The sequence below is a fragment of the Tinamus guttatus genome, unplaced genomic scaffold, assembly GCF_059628265.1.
Source record: "Tinamus guttatus ecotype Peru unplaced genomic scaffold, ASM5962826v1 Tinamus_guttatus_pri_ptg000344l, whole genome shotgun sequence".
NCBI lineage: Eukaryota > Metazoa > Chordata > Aves > Tinamiformes > Tinamidae > Tinamus > Tinamus guttatus.
This window is the reverse complement of record NW_028288878.1, coordinates 147,679-165,680: the sequence shown is the minus strand read 5'-3', so window position 1 is coordinate 165,680 and position 18,002 is coordinate 147,679. Positions and strand designations below refer to the sequence as shown.

The 18,002-nt window shown below is 56.5% G+C and overlaps 1 protein-coding gene across 1 annotated transcript; it reads right to left on the bottom strand.

The window, feature by feature from the left end:
• Window positions 1–14,359: 14,359 nt before the first annotated feature.
• BCDIN3D (BCDIN3 domain containing RNA methyltransferase) lies at window positions 14,360–17,235 on the bottom strand. The gene is made up of 2 exons (XM_088529753.1): window positions 17,026–17,235; window positions 14,360–14,977 (listed from the first exon to the last, which is right to left on the bottom strand). Exons 1-2 carry the CDS (start codon window positions 17,218–17,220, stop codon window positions 14,360–14,362), a joined length of 813 nt encoding a protein of 270 aa, XP_088385879.1. The 5' UTR covers window positions 17,221–17,235.
• Between the last annotated feature and the right edge of the window lie 767 nt (window positions 17,236–18,002).

Genomic DNA, 18,002 nt, shown 5'->3' with positions numbered 1-18,002 from the left:
GGTTCCCATTTCACTACGAGGGGCAGGACTTGTCTGTGTATTTATTGAACCCGCATAGCAGCTCTTACCTCCCCTGGAGAAGCGTGGCCAACGCACGCCAGCACCAAAGGCTCGAGGGGACCAGCTCCAAGCACGGCCGCACGAACCCCCTTGGCCTCAGATCCGAGGACAAGGGGCTCTCACCGGTCTCTTGGCATATTCCGTTGAGCACATCACAGTATTTCCATGTTTCTGTAAAAGACTCAGCTGTACTGTCTCCATAACCAGCTCTCCAGTGTTATGGCCATTATAATAAAGTATTAAGATGCACAGAAAGTCGAGTACGCTTGATTTTCTCCCGATTTCTTACCGCTGTCTGCCTGACATGGATACTCTTTCCCTAGTTGCAAACAGGCCTCAGCTGAGGACTCCATCTATTCTCTAGCAGGAAATGAAGCCAAAATCTCCTCTTGGGCATTTTGCTTGATCCAGAGCAAAGCTTCCACGCTGCTGAACTGCACCTGCACCTCTGCAGAGGGGGCTCCCAAAAGGAGGAGGTGGAGGAAGCCCCAGGGCTCTTGGTGCTTGTGCAAGGCAGGGCTGAGGTGCGGGAGGAAGGAGAGGAAGAGGAGACAGAGCTAGTGTCTGCCAGCCTGAATGCTGGATAGGAAGGGAAGGCTCAGGGGGAAACAGGAGGATGGGGCTCCTGGCCTGGCCGGGGACTTAATGCAGCAGAAATTCCTGCCAATGGCTCAAGACAGGTCCCTGGCTTGAGCACCCAGCCCTGACCGGGTGCCAGGCATCTCCCCTGCACAATCCTACCCCATAAGCCCCAAATTTACCAGTCCCTTCCCTTAAATCCTGCATTTTTACACCCACCAAACAGCCAGTTCTAAACCCAAGTGCAAAAATTCACTGGGAAAGCTCTGTATCTTTCCTCCTTATCGCAGAAATACCAGGTCATCTCATCATCTTCAGGGTGACAGGGGACAGGCCTCGGAAGACAGGGATGCTGAGCCAAGAAGCCACCAAGGAAAGCTGCCACCAAAGGGATTTCGGTGGGGAGAAAGGCAAGTTTGTCCACATTATGGGGCAAGCTGTGCAACCCGGCACACGGCTGTCTCCAGGTAAAGCTGTATCATTGCCAGCGACTTCCCAAAGATGATCTCAAATCCCAGCTGGAGCCAGAGATCAGAGCATCATCTGCCCCGGCGCGGGGAGAGGAGACATCAGATGCCCGCGAGCTCCTAGACAAGGCCCGAGGGCAAAACCCAGGGACAGATAAGCTGAAAGCAGGGGCAGAGCTGATGTAGCCGGGGCAGACGGCGAAAATCAGGGAAGATCATCAGGGAAAATATTCACGTCTGCACAACGGCGCCCGGGCCGCGATCCAGAAGACATGCCGGAGCACAGAGGGACACGGCCGGGCTCCGCTCCTGTTTTCCAAGCAGGGAGAGGCCGCATCCAAGCGCCCCAGCACCCGCCGAGCGCCCAAGCGTGGGCTCCGGGCTCCCTCTCCTGGGCACGCGACTCCATGCAGAGGCTCCCAAAAAGGAGCCTGGGAGGCCTCCAGGCGTGAGGGACCTGCTAACCCTCCTCTTCCTCGCGGCACGGCCAGGGGAAAAGTGACCCCCCAAACGCGTGGTCAAGGGCTCCCCAGGGTGCTGCACGAGGGCATGGAAGGAAAACGGAGCTGCTGAGGTTTGCCCGAACCCCAAGGGCCATCCCTACCTGCCGAGGGCCCCGACGCTCTTCATGCGCCCACAGATCTCTCCTTCAGAGCCCAAAGATGCTTCGAATCAGCCCAGGGACCTGCATGGGGAAGGCAAATCAGTTCCCAGTGAGATACCAAGAGCCAGAACCATTTGCCTCAAGCAGATGCCACCACAACGAAGCAAGGACATTCCCTCCCCGGTGTCGGCAGGGGCTTTGGTGAATAACTGAACACTGAAAGATCTGGGCAGCATCCGCCAGCCCAGGAATCCTTGGTGGCCTGAGGAGCGACACCTTGCAAAAAGCCCCCGTTTAACCTGGCCAAGGGACTGGTCCCAAGAGAGGCAGGCTAAACCCTTATCCTGTGCAGGGCACCCGCAGAGCTCAGCTCCCAGAAACGGGTTCATTTGGAGCAGGGAAACATGGGCCAAGCTGGATTCCTGCTCCCCAGCAGGGTGGGTCAAATCCCTCGGCACATCCCAAGGTGCAAAATGCAGGGAAAACGAGCTGGAAGAGGGCTTCTCTCTTCACCCAGCTCCACTGACGTCCGCAGTAATTCCAGGGCAAAAGGATGGATCCTCCTGGCTCAACCCTTCATGGGAATCGCAGCAGCACATCCCAAGAAACGAGGGGCTGGGAAGAATCCCCCCCCCAGCCTGGAGCAAAAAGAGAGTTGAAGGTCTTTGTGCTACAAGATCTCAGACAAAATCACCAGGTTTCTCCTGGTCACCTAGGGCAGAATCAAGTTGGGTCGGGGAGTTTTAACTCAGTTTTCCTATCCAAACACTGCAGGACACAGAGCAGGAGGAGGGAGGCTCAATGGCAGCAGCTGTCCCCATTTTCCCGGGTGCTGGGCAGGTTTCCAGCCAAGACCACGGGCCCCCCTTTGCCACCCACCTCCGTGGCACTCGGCACCCACAAAACCAGCCCCGTTTTCCAAGGGGGAAACAAGCCCCAGGGCCCCGCCGCGCTGGCTCCAAAGCCAACGCTGCAAAGGCCCCCGGGGCACCTGCAGAAGGGAGGGGAGAAGCAGGGAAGGGTGGAGGAAAATACGCCCGACCCCACCAGCCCGTCCACACCTCTCCGCACACATCCATCCCCGGGGAGGAGGAAGAGCCGGCACCGGCTTTTTTGCCCGTATAAGGGCAGGTTTCTCTCTCCGTGGCCAATCCGGGCAGGAATGCGAGCGCAGGAGCCCTGCCCGGCCTCCCCAGCCAGGTGCGCCCGCGCCAGGGAGGGGACCTGCCTCAGCACAAGCCGCCTGGCACGAGCCCAGGGGAAACCGGGCCCTGCACCAGGGCGGCACAAGGGACAACAGCCCCACGGGGTCTTTCCTTTCCATAGGGCCCTCTGGATTCCCCCGGGGGCTGAGGAAAGCGTGGGATAACTGCTGCAGGGCTGGGCAGCCCCGGGCTGCAAACACCCGTTTTCCTCTCACCAGCCTCATTCTTCCCGGTCTTTGCCCATCCCAGGCACGCAGTAAACCTCGTCCTCATCCCACAGCCATTCCTGCTGCTCCAATTCCATCTCCATTAAGCTACGGGAGCTTCCTCGGCAGTTTGGAATCAAGGTGTCCCCAGGCCGGCTTTGGCTCAAGGAGCCGGGAGGGGTGTCCCTGCATCACCCCATTCCCACCAGGATTCCCGATGCTCCCAAAACCAGGGCGGGAGAGGGCCGGCGGCGCGTGGTCTGCGGTCCACACACGTCCTACCCTCTGCCAGGTCTCAATGGAGACAGCAACATTCCCCTTCCCAGCTTGGAAAGATCACACTGCCCAGGATGCCAGCAACGTGGGTGCGGGTTGGTGCCCACCTCAAAGGAGGAGGAGGAGGAGGAAGAGGCTCACGTCAACTCACTGGTGCTCAAGACCAAGACGTTCACAGCCCAGAGCAGGGCCTGTCTCCACCAGGAGCTGCCGCAAGCCGAGCTCTGCTTCCCAGAGAGCGTTGACAGCCTCACACCGCTTGTCCCCTCTCTGTCCCTCGTCCCCAGAGCCGCATAGACCTGTCCCCTCGAGGCCAGCAGGCGGCAAGGAGCAGAGCTCCTACACGGGGCCAGCAAGAGGTTGTTCTCTACTGCAGAGTCCAGGCCAAGGACTCAGATACAGCATCTGCTCTGCTAGTTTTCCATGTACTTTTACTAAAGTACTAACAGAGCATCCTGCCCGAGGACCCTCAGTGCTCATGGGGCATCCAAGGAGGTGGAAGGAGCCCAGGACCTGCAGAAAAGGAGGATGGTTGGAGCACCGAGCCCCGCTCCTTGACAGCTCATGGGGCATCCAAGGAGGTGGAAGGAGCCCAGGACCTGCAGAAAAGGAGGATGGTTGGAGCACCGAGCCCCGCTCCTTGACAGCTCATGGGGCATCCAAGGAGGTGGAAGGAGCCCAGGACCTGCAGAAAAGGAGGATGGTTGGAGCACCGAGCCCCGCTCCTTGACAGCTCATGGGGCATCCAAGGAGGTGGAAGGAGCCCAGAACCTGCAGAAAAGGAGGATGGTTGGAGCACCGAGCCCCGCTCCTTGACAGCTCATGGGGCATCCAAGGAGGTGGAAGGAGCCCAGAACCTGCAGAAAAGGAGGATGGTTGGAGCACCGAGCCCCGCTCCTTGACAGCACGAGCAGCTTCTGCCCCGCACGGACACGGCGGCAGCCTCCAGATGCAGCCGAGCGGGGCGAGACGCAGAGGGGCTCGGGCGAGCTGGGGCAGTGCCCGCAGGGCAGGGCAACCAAAACTATCGAGGCTTGCGCTTTGGCTGCGGTGAGTCACGGCCGAGGCCGGGCAGCGCGGCCGCCGCGCCATCTCCACCCCTGCCGGCACGGCGCGCTGGGAACGCACAAACCGTGGGAACGGCGTGCGCGGCGGCCGAGCGCGGAAACACGGCAGTTGCTGAGAGCGGATTAAAACCGTCCATCTCGGCACGGCGGCGACTCGGAGCGAGGAGCAAAAGCCCCGAGCTCAGCAGCTCCCGGGGCCGGGGATTGGCTGCTGGGGCTGGCAGCGGCCCCACGGCACCGGGCCAGGTATTCATCACGGAATGGGAACGGTGCTTACCCGCTCCTGCCGGGGCCTGCGCCTGTTTGCGAGATTTCGGACACACCCTTCATTCAATTCGAGGCTTTGGAATAAAAAAAAAATATATATATATATAAATATATAGCCAGGTGCCAGAGGAAGGGAGAGGGGTGGAATGGTGGTGGGGAAGAAAGAGCCGGAATCCCAGCCTGATCCGGGGCTGACGGAGGCAGCGAGTGGAGGACCCGGGATGCTGGCCGAGGCCTGGGGGTGCCAGGTGATCTCCAGCACCACCAAACCCTGCCCAAGCCTTTCCCAGCTCTGTGGTGCCCACGTGCCCTCCACTGCCCCCAAAGGTGCCCCAAACCCCCTTGGTGACAAATATTCCCCACGCTGGCGATGCTGCCGCAAGGGCAAGACCCTCCCTCGCCAGCAAGGGCTCTGCCCCCAGCCACGCGGTGCCCCTCGGAGCTACCCTGGCCAGCACACCCGTAGGAAAAGGTTTGGGCTTAAACAAAAAGGAAAACACAAAATATCTGCAGCTTTTTTCCAGCTCTGCCAGGGCCTCAACATGTACCCAGACCCCAGTTAGCATCGCACAAGCTCTTTGCTTTTACAAAGGGATTCCTCTCCAGCTCTTGCAGGCCTGCGCTTTCTCCAATCTACTTGGAAAAGCACCAAGCTGGAAGGGACCCCAGTCCCTCTCTGTTCCCTCAGTTCTGTCTGGAAAGACCCCACACATCTGTGCTGCGTTGGCAGCTTTCCGGCCAGCCAGCTCACACAGCAACAAACACCCACAGGGCATGTCCCAACCTGAGCAGCGACTCCAGCTCTGCCCGCAGGATTCGCCCACGTCCGCCTCTGGAACGTGCCTTACGGATTACACAACGCGGGGCAGCAATGCCAAGAGGATCCTGAAAAAAAACCCTTGGTTTTGCAAGGTCCTGGGAGATCCCAGCTGGACCAGAGCGGGATTCAGGGGCTTGCAGGCTGCAACTCAATAGAGAAGGCCCAGGAATGGCCAACACCCTGCAAGCTTCTCAGTCCTTGATGTGGCCTCAAGCAGAGCAAGAGGCAACTCGGGGCCCTGTGGTTGATTGTATAAATCAGTCCTTGATTTCTGCAAAGCCTCAGCCCTCTGCTCTGGGAACAAGCCTGGCCCACAACTAGAAATAACCTTCTCACTGCCCCTGGACCTGGAAAGGGGCAGCACTTCAGCCTCCCCTTCCTAAAACTAGGAAGATTTGTTCCAACCACATTGTCACTCCAGCTGGGAAGAGCCCAGTCCCCATTTGTGCAAGGAAAGGGACCCAGAGCAGCCTGGCTGTCCTTTTCCATCCTCATCTTCCAGCTGCACAAAGCAGGGAGATGCAGTGGGAAAGAAAACTCTGCTCTCCCAGCAGCTCTGATCCGGATCAGCTCCAGGTTTGTACCTGAAAGGACAACAGCACTGCAAACAGCAGCACGGTCACTGGGAACAGCCTGCTGCTATCTACAAGCAGCAGAGATAGCAAATTAAGAGCAGCTCCAGGCTGCCTGTTCTCAAAACAACACTGTCACCTCACACTTAATTTATCCTGCAGTGACAGGTAGTGGCATTTGTCCCTTTGCTAAAAACAGGGGTGATCTTGCTAGCTCAAACTCAGGGGTAACCAGGAAAGCTTCACTGAGCCCCAACTCCAGCACTGCAGCGAGACTAAAGTCCCTGGGGGCTTCAGAGATGGACGGGGCCACTTTTAGAGCTACTTTTGTACCCATTTCTCTGCAATTTACGCAGAAGCCTGAGCTTTGTGCAAACCATCCCAGCCACGCAAGGAATGGGGTGGGGATGTTTTGACAGAGAGTCTTGGATCATTTACAGTTCCCACCCGGCTCCCTCTGTGCTCACCTTTTAAGGCTCCGCTCGGCATGTGCTCATTTCTCAATAACATCAAGCAGAGGGAAACGCAGACAGCCCAAAACTGCCCGTGAAAGACACGCAGAGCTGCTGCAGAAATACCAGTTCCCTCCACAGAATCAGGGACTGTAAAGAAATCTGGCAGGGAAGATGCAGCCCCTACAGGGGTCTTGTCTTCTCAGCACTGTCGAGTTTAAAAAACAGACTGCAGAGAACAAATTTGTATATGTACTGACTACATATATATGTATACACACACACGACAGGCACGGCTGTGCTCACAAATGTAGGAGCTGAGGCTGTACCTGCATCTGGTGGGATGTGCAAATACTCACACACACACACAGAGGTGTTTGAACTGCTGAAACCCAGCACTTGTCTGCATGGGGTAGCAAGATCACCATCAAATGCTTGCTCCACGGCTTGGTTCCAGAGCTAAACCCTATGCTGTAAAGAAATGAAGATCTTTCTGCCTTTTTTTACAGCAAAAATGAAATTGCCAGGGCTAATCCACATGGTCCAGACTTCCCCATTCTCAGTATTTATCATCTAAGAAGCCTTGCATTTATTTAGTCTGAGATGAGATTCAAATGCAGCCTTAGATGTGGATGCGCATTTCAAAACGAGCTTTTATTCCTGTAATGCACTGGCCCAGCCTCTCCAAAGGAGCCCAAAAGTCACCAAAGTCTCTGGAGCTCGAGTGGAGCCTGCGCCCTGCACGGACCCAGCACCCGGGGAGGGTCTCAGAGCCAGCTCAGCCGTGTCCTTCCTTCAGCTCTGACACCCATGGGAGCTCTCCCAGCCTCACAGGACTGCACTAGTCAGTGGCAGAGCCAAATTACACCCCATGAGACATGACAAGGAAGGACAGAAAGGCCAAGAGCACCTAGAAGAGCGCGAACGGACTCACCAACGGCTGCTAGGGGAGAAGCCCCCTTGCACCCACCTTGTGTCTGATGCAAGTAGGCAATCTGGACAGGTCCCTTGGGCTGGGGGACACAGGGGACACGGCCACCCCGGGCTCCTCGGCCGTGCATGTGGCCAGGGCTGCTTCCACACGGCACCGTTTGGCCATCCCTGCACACTCCAGAGCTGCCCCTTTCCCTTCCCAGGGCAAGCTGCTCTGCCAGGTCCCTGCTTTGCCACTGTGGAACCACAGAGCAGGTGCCCATCCCACAGCTGGGACACACACAAAGGGGCTCCTGCAGTGCAGGACAGGGCCATTCTCCTGTTTTATCACCAAGCTGTTTTTTTCCTGTTAAGTGACAGTCACTTTGCAGGGATACAACCAGGGCAGGTTGCTCTCCATGGCTTCCAAGAGATCTGGTGGCCCAGAGCTGAGCATCTCTGCCCTTTAAGAGCTTCAGGCTGCCTTCAAATGTCATGAACTGAGGTGCTGCATGAGCAGCTCACAGACCCAAAGGACCCACCTGCACCCTGAAACCAGTGAGCGAGTTCAAGGGAATTGAGTTTAGCATCAGTGTGTTGCTCTGGTGATGACAAAAGTAACTGTCACCAACCTGCTCCTAGAGGGGACACAAGGCCCCTCACTGGCCTGCACACATAGTTCCCAGGAGAAGTGTTCCCTGCTCCCTGTCTCTCCATGCACACCTGCACAAACACAACATTAACAGATCTACTAGCACCTTTATTAGCATTTAACACTTCTATAAAGCCCTCTTCTGCCTTGCAGTTCACACCGATTCCTTTAGACACTTCCTTTCGAGCCTGGAGGAGAACCAGGCCACCTCCACCAAGGCTGCCCACCGCAGCCTGCGGCTCTTTTAAAGACTTTGCTCCTCTTTCCCCCATGCTCCAGCCTCTCCCCTTCTGAGTCACCCTCTGCACAACGCCCCAAGTCAGCACTTCACACAAACCAGCTGGAGCTGGTCTTTGGGGAAGGGAAAAAGAATTCCAAGCCTGACATCCAGAGCTGAGAACACCGACCGGCCGGGACCTGCCTCCTTGGCAAGCGGCGGCGCGGGTTGCTGGTGACAGCACCAGTGAGAAATGCAGATCAAGAGAGAACACGGAGCAGCTCTCGCCCCCGGGCAAGGCGCAGCGCTTGGGACACCAACCCGGCACCTGGGAAACTTGCGGCGGGGAGGAAGGCCTGGCGGGAGCCTCCTCTGCCTCTCCAGCACTTACCCTTTTCCAAGGCACAGCTAAATGGTGTGCGGGGCCTCGGGAGATCTCCCGAAACGAATCCTGTGCTGATGCTGTGTAAGGTCAGAGGGGATGGAGCCGCCAGCCTTGCTGCTTCCAGCATCGGCAGCTGCCCTGCAAAGAGAGGGCTCGGGCTAAACTCCAGGGGCTCGGAAAGGATCCAGGACAAGCAGAAAGTATTCCTGCTCTCAGGTGTTTGCCCCAAATAACAGCTGTTCATATTTCAAGGGAAAGCGTAAGCAACGGCTGTGTAAGCTGAGATGCAGGGGTAGGACAGGACCTGAGCTGGGGAGGAATCCCCTGCAGGCCCCGAGGACGAGGAACAACTCGGCACCTGCCCCACGGAGCCAGCCCAGGAGTGTCCAAACACCCGGGAGCGAGCGGTGGCTCCGGCAAATCCCAGGAAGCTGGGAGGCTTTGGGGAACAGCATTCCTGAAAAGCCCTCCCAGCTCTCAGCTCCTGCCCTGCTCATTTGCTGGTGACCCTCAGCCCTGGTGACACCCTGGTGCAGTGGCAGGTCCCCACTCGGGTACCGTTGCCCCAGGTCCCGGTACAGCAGCTCGTGCCCAGCTCCAAGGGGGGCCATGAAGATTTTTGCCTGTGTTAGGACGTGTCAAACCCTCTGCTCTCCTAGGCACTTCCAGGGAAGTCATCCCAAACCAGGGAATGTCGCAGAGGGACCTTTCCCACCACCATCTCCCATGGGTAAAACCATCTTCTAGGAGGGAGCTGAGATTAAAGGGACTCAAGAGGGAGGCGAGCGGTGCCGAGGCCAGCGGGAGGAGCCGCCCTGCTCCGCGCTGCCGTTTGATCTCCCGGGAACTGCCCTGCTCTTTTGATGTGTCACCCCGCGGCCTGTTCCCTCTCGGCAGGCCTGTTGCGGCACGGCCGCCCCGAATCGCGGCCGCCGGGGCAGCAAAGCTGCAGCTCAGCAGCTTCGTCCGCGGAGCCACCCTCGGCTCCGGCTCCCAGGGAAGCGCCAAGCAGGGAAAAACGGAATGACTTATTCCGGGAGCGGGCCCTGCGCTGGGAAAGGCTCCCAAGAAGTTCTGCTGCTCCGGTGGGTAGGAAAGGGATGCGCATTCCCAAGGTCTTGGATCAAAAGGCCAAACGAAAGCATCCAGGACAAGCTTCTCTGCTCCAGCTTTAAGGCCAGAACACCTGCAGGTCTTGTTAGAGGGTTATATTTACACATAGCCCTGATCCCACGTTTTCTTCTTCAACCACCAGACCCCTTTGGACTCTAAATTGAGTGGGTAACCCAGCTCCGAGGTCACAAGGACCTTCTCACTGAAATAGGTCCATGAAAGTCAAGGCTGAGCCGATATCAGGCTTCGTGTCCGGGTTCCTTCCCTTAATACTGCAAGGGAAGGCCTGTGGGAAACCCAATCCCCTGCCCACATGAGCATGAGGGAACCTAAGGAGAAACCAAAGTGCCTGGAACGAAACCCTGGAGCCCAAGAGCAAGTGCAGAGGTAGGAGAAGCTTCCCACAAGCTCCCTAAAAACCTCCCGACCAGGCCCAGAGGCCACACCTGGAGATTCCTAGAGTCCCCTCCAGCCTGAGCATCAAACCCCTGTGAAGACACCCGAGCCACAGCCAAGCACCTATTTTGAACCCCCTCTGCCCTCCTCTGCCATTTACAAAGTCAAACAGGACCAGCTTTCAGCACAAGCCCAGAGCAAAGCCCAGGTTCACACCTTGGCTTTGCAGCTGCTCTTCCCACCAACCTCCTTCAGCTCCACCAAAAAGCAGCCATCTCCTCACACCACCAGCTCGCCCCACAAGCCAACAACACCTAAATCTTGCAACAGAACCAGTTTTCACCTGGTAGAGGACCAGGACACATCCAAACCAAACTGTGCTTGGTTTGTGGCTGCTCTTTTCTCGAGTTTCTCCCTGCTAGGAGCAGATGATGCCTCTGCTGCCATGGGCTGGCACCGCTCGCTTCTCCTTTAGCTCACAAGCAAAGGGCCAGCAAGAACAAGAAGGAACCTGCCCTCAGCTGAGCAAAGAAAATCCCAAAATCTGCTGCTTCTGCCATATGAGCCTGTAGCGACAAGCTGCTGGCTGCCAGCTCAAGGAGGCAGCTCATGGGAGCAGATTCCTCGCTACCAATCCTGTTCCTGAGCTTGTCTCCTCCACCGCAGGGCCCAGCACGCATTCCTGGGAAAGCAGCAGGGAGCTGAGCCCTGTCCTCAGCTGGAAGGGCTGGATTAATCATCTCAGCAGGGTGGTCAGTGCCTGTGTGTGTAAAGGGAAGCAGGCAGCACAGATAGGGGCTTGCAACAGCCACGGGCCCTGGCTTTGATCCCCCTTTCCCTTCTCAGTGCATCCCTCGTGCCCACCCACTGCAACACCCTAAGAGACAACCTGCCCCTTAGCACAAGCCAGGCTTAAAATCCCACAATTCCACAATTTTAATCCCACCCAGCACCGCTTCCTCCAAAAGCTGGAGGCAGCTGCAGACCAACAACGCGACCCAAAACTGGAGCCTGAGAGATCCCGGCCCCAGCTTTGATGCTGCTTACTCAGGATGAGACATTTTTGCCCAGATTTTTCCATCTTAGTAAAGGGGGTAATTAAATGTGACTGGCTACACAGCAGCAGCATGAAACTTAATTAGTCAGAGCACTTTGAAGGTATGGGGCCTAATTAACATCTGAAGTGGCTGCAAATGATGACTGTGAACATTGGTGCAGCTCCCAGCTGATGCTACAGCTCAGCTTGTCTGTATTTTTCTTCCTCTAAGGTGCTGTGCAGAGGCCCAGCCAATATTCCACATCACAAATCACACCGTGACGGGTGGATATCGAGCTCATGTCACAGACAGAAGGACTGAGACAAGGTCTGATGGAGCCCAGCAACAATCAGACCACAGAGCCTGGGAATTCCGCACGGCTCCTGCGTAGGGAGCGGGGAGGCACCTGGACAGACCACAGGACACCTCAGTTTGTGTCTACCTGGGTCGTTTCCCTGCATGGGGTTTGTGCAAGGGCTGAGTTTAACGGGGGCTGCAGCTTTACAGACCTCAACCAAGCGACATCTCCTTTCCCCCCATTCCAATGGGGAACCAGAACTCCAACTCTGGAAACAGCTCTGAGCAGCAGGGAGCAGAAGGGCTTGTTCTAACTCTCTCCTTCTCTCCTGCCTTCGGGAGGCCCTTGACATGTTTTAAGCACATTGCAAAACAGAGAAAGAGCATTGAAGAAAAATAAATATTCCAGAGCCTTACATAAGCACTGCAGTTCAAATCCATGGGGTTTCTTCTCCTGCTACGTCATGGAACTGGCCTCCCACCTCATGTCCTGACAACCTCCTGGAGAGCAGAGGCAACAAGCTGAAAAGAAAAAGAAAGAGGGAGCTTTTTCTCCTGCCTAAAGGACTGAATCCACTCTGAGCTACCTGATGCCCCAACATGAGCACAGGGATTTGCACTGACATCACTCTGAGTTGTATTTGTGGCTATATGCAAGAGAAGAGAAACAGAAAAAGCAGCAAGAGACCCTTGTGCCAGAGCCAAATAGGGCTAGTGGGACATACTGATATTAGCAACTTAATAGCCCAGACTTGACAGAAGTTTGAAAACTTGATGCTGTTACAAATGTACCCAGTTTGCAGGTCTGCACACACAGGGAGAAGGGAAAAAGCACCCAGAGCACCAGAGTTGCGAGACAGGGGTGTCCCTGGAGAAGGGGAAAGTCATTCCAGAGGGGTGTGGAGTCTGCGTGCAAGACTTCGGCTGTCGGCCTTTCTGACAGCTCCACGTAAAATTCTTTACAGGTAACTGTGCAAACCCCCACGGTGAAATGAAATGTAGGAAATCCCGTTCTCCCTTCAAAGTGAGCGCTCACACAGCCCAGGTTCATTCTTCGCATATTTTAAAGGTCAAATTAAATCGCAACAAATATTGACACAGCGCAACAAAGTCTCCGGGGACCAGGGCGGCGGGTTGCACGATGCTCCAGTGCCACCAGCCGCACGGCATAGGGAATAACAGCTAAGGAGAAGGAAAAGGGAGGCTGAGCAATGGCACGGGGCGAGCCAACACCCTGCGAGTCACGGGGGTTTATCCATAGATTGCAGAGCATGCCAAATGCTTAATTACCAAAGGGATAAATAACAAGATCAGGCACTTGGGTGAGCCCACTGGAAAAGCGTGATAAATTTGCTTTCCTCTCCCTCCCACATAGTAAAGATGAGCACAGACATTAAAGTAACAAAATTCACCACCAGCATTGGGGAAAACTCATTTATCTGCAGCTGGGGAGGCAGAGGAGCTCCCAGGTAAAGTCCTTCCACTCTCAAGGATGGGTTCCAAGCATTTTTCAGCAGGAGCCAAACGTTGTGGAAGGTGCATTTAGCTTGAGAGCCTCAAAGCCCTTCTGGGATCTTGCACAGTCCTGCCAGACACCGGGGAAGCTCCTGTGTGTCCACATCTCATGTGCACGTCCAGGACAGCAGCAGCCACCAGGCACTTGCACTCCCGAGTTCATTAGGAGGGAAAACAAGGAGCTTCCATTGGAACTATCCCTGCGGAGCAACCAGGAGGGCCAGGAATGACAGTGCCTCTGCAGACTCACCTGAGCAGCAGAACTGCTGGCCAAGGGCTCCTCCTGCAGGACACGGCCTCCTCTCCCTCCGAGGGCACCATTCCTCCCACTCCACCAGAAGGAAGCAGCAGAACCTACAAATTCACAGGAATCACCCGTTATCCCACTCTGGGTGTCATCATTTGCTCAGGGTTTTTCATCTGTTTAGATAATATCACACAAGTATGACTCAAGGCTAACACGAGCTATACATGACTTAAAACCATTAGAGGCATTAAAGGAAGTAAAATGAAATTATAGCTTTTGCTTGATGTCAATTTTTCCTTTTTTCACCCCCTTAAAAATTTTACTAAAAAAAGACACCAAATAAAGCTTATTGGCTATGGTTAAGCTTACCAAAGTCTCATTAAAGCCACGAATATAACAGAAACTATAAACTGTTTCCTGAGACTGCTCAGGTTTTGAAAGTAATGTGAATAAGAAGATTACAAACAGCAAAGTATTTATGGTAAAAATAAATTACTTTTATTTCAAGGATATCACTACAAAGAGCTCATTTTAAACAGACTTAAATGAATATACATCCAAGCATAGAAAAGGCACTCCACACAAAACCAAACAGGCTCACACCACTGTCAGGCTTGGAAGTACAGCCCGTGAGAGCCTTCCTGGGAAAAGGGAAGGTGCTCTGGGCACAGCCTGAGCAAACAGGCAACCTCTGCACTAGGCCAGGTTGTTTACTCACAGCTGACACGTCAGGTTACGTGTTTTCTTGGAGTATTTTATGGAGACAACATGACAAGATGCACAGGCAGCGTTTGCTTGAAGCGCACTTTCTGGGAATGGAAATCTCGGAACCACAAGGCAGGGACTGTCTGATGGATGAAAACCAAGCAAAAAAGACGGATTTGACTTGCCCCAAATTCCCTTAGGAGGTCAAGATAGGCTCCTGGGAGGCATTTAGCAATTCCCAGCTCCGAGTCCGTTACCAGCACACACCTTCTTTCCCAAGGAGCCATGAGAGTGAGAGGTCATTCCTGTCAATCACAGCCCCGCTCCGAGGGCTCCCTGTCCTCAGGATTCCAGCCCTTTGCTTTAAAGAGCAGGAGGCTTCTGTCCCAGCTGGTGCTCCCGAAGCAACACACCAGGTCCATGGCACAATCCTTGGTCAGGATCTCCGTTATCCTGGCCGCCATGTCCCCGTGGATGGCGAGGGAGCGGAAGTGATCGAAGTCATTCCGGCCCAGCCTGCGGAGACGCCGCGCGGCCGCCCGGTAGCACTTCCAGGGCTGGGGCTCCACCAGCAGGTACCTGCACAGAGAGGCCAGGAAGGCCAGGAAGGCCACCAGGCCGCTGTCCCCGTGGTTCAGGTGGATCCACATGGTCACAGACATGCAGAAGCCAATGTCAAAGGCGGCGCGGCCGAAGCGGCGCAGGTGGGAGCTCAGCAAGGGCTCCCTGGCCCCAGAATCCATGATGTCCAGCTGGGCAAAGGATATGGAGGCAGGAAAGGGGCTAGAGCTCCGAGCCCGCTCGATCAACTCGGCATCGATGTCACAGCACAGCAGGTTCAGATCCTGCCCAGCTCCGGGCTCATCCCGGCTGCCTTCGCCCTCCGGAAGGCCGAGGAGGTGCCTGTACAGAGCCACACTTAGCTCCTGCAGAGAGGGAAAACAACAGGGATTCACGGGGCCTGCACCTTCCTTGGATTTTAAACCTTCCTTTTAGGTATCTTTGGATAAAACTTTCTTCAAATTTTCTTTTGTGGAGTGCTCCACTAAGGGGAAAGGTCATGGGCCTTTCGTTACATGGAATGTGATGAAAATCTGAGGAAAATGAGCAAGGAAAATGAGCTGTCTAGGTCAGATATTTTTAAAAGCATTTGGTTTCACAGGCCAACAGGGTCCTCTAGTGGCAAAATCTCTGCACTTCCAAAGAAGTGAAAATATATATTTTCTAACCTGACCAGTTCTACGAGTTTCTGTGAAACAAGATCCAGAGTTGTCCTTGAAATAATACCTCAGGCAGAGTTTCAAGCCGCCTGGCATAGGGATTGAAGGGAGAGGAAGGAGAGAAGCCACAAAAGCAACAATACTCCCTGCCCTAGCCAGAATACAAAGCAGTTTCATCCTCATTGCATTTCTGACTTAATATACAGGTAAAGTTTTTATGTGAAACACGTTTAAACATGCTTACATGGCACCAATATGCACCACGGACAAACATGCTCCAGAATTATAACACCGCAAAGCCATACATCGGGGGAAAAAGCACAGGAAAACACAGAATAAAGAATGAATGAAGTCTTTCAAAACGGAAATTCTGTTCACCAGCCTGAATAGCAGCTCTTCAAGAACATGAGCAGGAATTTAGATTTAAGTCCTGTCTGGTGCATGAAATGACACAGAAAAGATAGGGCTCCAGGTTCAGGGCTGCCCAACTCGAGTCTCTGCCATGAGCGGTGCCCCTAGCCCAGGACAGCCCAGGGTTGGGACACAGCAGGGAAGGGGACAGGGACAGGCGGCCACACGCAGAGCGGAGCAGCCCTGTGGCCCCCGCAGGGGACACGGGCACAGGGTGCCCCCCAGGAAAGAGGGGGTTCCTGCCCCCACAGCCTCACACTGCGCCCAGCTCCCTGTCCTGCCTCCAGTGCACGGGAAGGGCCCTGGCCCGGCCTTCCCGGTGTGCCCATTCCCAAGCAATATCCCAAGCCGTGACCGCTCTCCAGTGCTCCCAGTGTGTCCAGCACCCCCAGCTCTGCCTCCCCAGTCACCCCAGGCTGCCCCAATACCCCCACCTCACCCCTTCCAGCTACCCCAGGCTGCCCCACACCCCAGGTCCTGCCTGCCTACTCATCCCATTCCACCCCACAGCCCCCAACACCCCCAGCCCTGCCTCTCCAGCCACCCCAGGCTGCCCTATAGCCCCCAACACCCCCGACCCTGCCTCCCCAGTTACCCCAGGCTGCCCTATAGCCCCCAACACCCCCAGCCCTGCCTCTCCAGCCACCCCAGGCTGCCCCACAGCCCCCAACACCCCCGGCCCTGCCTCTCCAGCCACCCCAGGCTGCCCTATAGCCCCCAACACCCCTGGCTCTGCCTCTCCAGCTACCCCAGGCTGCCTCACAGCCCCCAACACCCCCAGCCCTGCCTCTCCAGCTACCCCAGGCTGATCCACAGCCCCCAACACCCCCGGCCCTGCCTCTCCAGCCACCCCAGGCTGCCCCACAGCCCTCAACACCCCTGGCCCTGCCTCTCCAGCCACCCCAGGCTGCCCTATAGCCCCCAACACCCCTGGCCCTGCCTCTCCAGCCACCCCAGGCTGCCCCACAGCCCCCAACACCCCCGGCTCTGCCTCTCCAGCTACCCCAGGCTGCCCCACAGCCCCCAACACCCCCGGCTCTGCCTCTCCAGCTACCCCGGGCTGCCCCACAGCCCCCAACACCCCTGGCCCTGCCTCTCCAGCTACCCCGGGCTGCCCCACAGCCCCCAACACCCCCGGCCCTGCCTCTCCAGCCACCCCGGGCCGCCCTACAGCCCCCAACATCCCCAGTCCTACCTCTCCCCTCCCTCCAGGCTGTCCCACTGCCCCAACACTCCCGCTCCTACATCCCCAGTCACCCCCACCACCCCAATCCATCTTCCCCAGCCCCCCCACAGCCCCGAAACCCCCAGACCTGCCCCCACCATCGGCGGCCCCTTCTTACCCCCGAGTTGCAGCCCACGTCGAGCCCCAGGAGCGGGCGGGTGGCGGCGGCGGGGAAGAGGCGCCGCAGCAGCCCCGGCGGCAGGAGGCGGACGCGGCCCTCGGGCGGGTGGAACCGGGAGTAATGGGGGAAGTTGCCGTAGGGGGCAGCGCCGGGCGCGAGCGCGGGAAACCCCTCATCCCTGGGCGCCGCCATTTTATCCTCCTTGCGCCCCGCGCGCCGGGCGGGAAAAGGGAGCGAGCAGCAGCGTTCCGGGTGAGAAAGGTTCCGGGGAGGGGGACGGCGCATGCGCGTAGCGGGGGGCTTTTAATGCGTGGACATGGTGGTGGGGGCAACGACGGGGAGCGGGATGGGGACAAGGGACAGCCCCAGCCCGAGCCCCCTCACCATGACACCCCGGGTCTGCTTGTGAGAAAGCGTTAAAAACACGAATTATTCGAGATATCGCTTAAAAATAACCCTTTTTTGGGCAGCGCTGTGCAGGGGCCAAGCAGCCAGGCCTGGTGTGACCTTTGCCCCGCGTTGCCATGGTGCCATTCCCGCCTTCCGGGGGGTGCAGGCCCAGACTAGGCCACGTTGGGTTTTTTTTTCTTTAGTTTTTGGGGCCCTGCTGAGGGAGAAGGCGAAATTCGGGGACGACGTCGCTAGAGGGAAGCCGGGACTCGTGTTTGTCACCGTGACACTTTCTTCACCTGTTTTGTCTTACCCTGGTGCTGAAAGCAGAGGGCGCCAGGATCGCAGAAACACCAGGCCAAGGCTTGGGGCCCAACACCTGCGTTGGGCTAAAAAAGCCCAAGATGTCATGGTTTCACCAGAGCAAATGTTGGAGCCTCCCTGTCCCACCAGGAAGGCTCCTGAGCTCTCACCTGGATCCCTCTGGCTGCATTTAGGGCCCCCAAATTCCTATTTGCAGCAGGCAGGGGAACATCTCAGCCTTTCCCTTTCCAACATCCCTTAATCCCTCCTAAATCACCCCA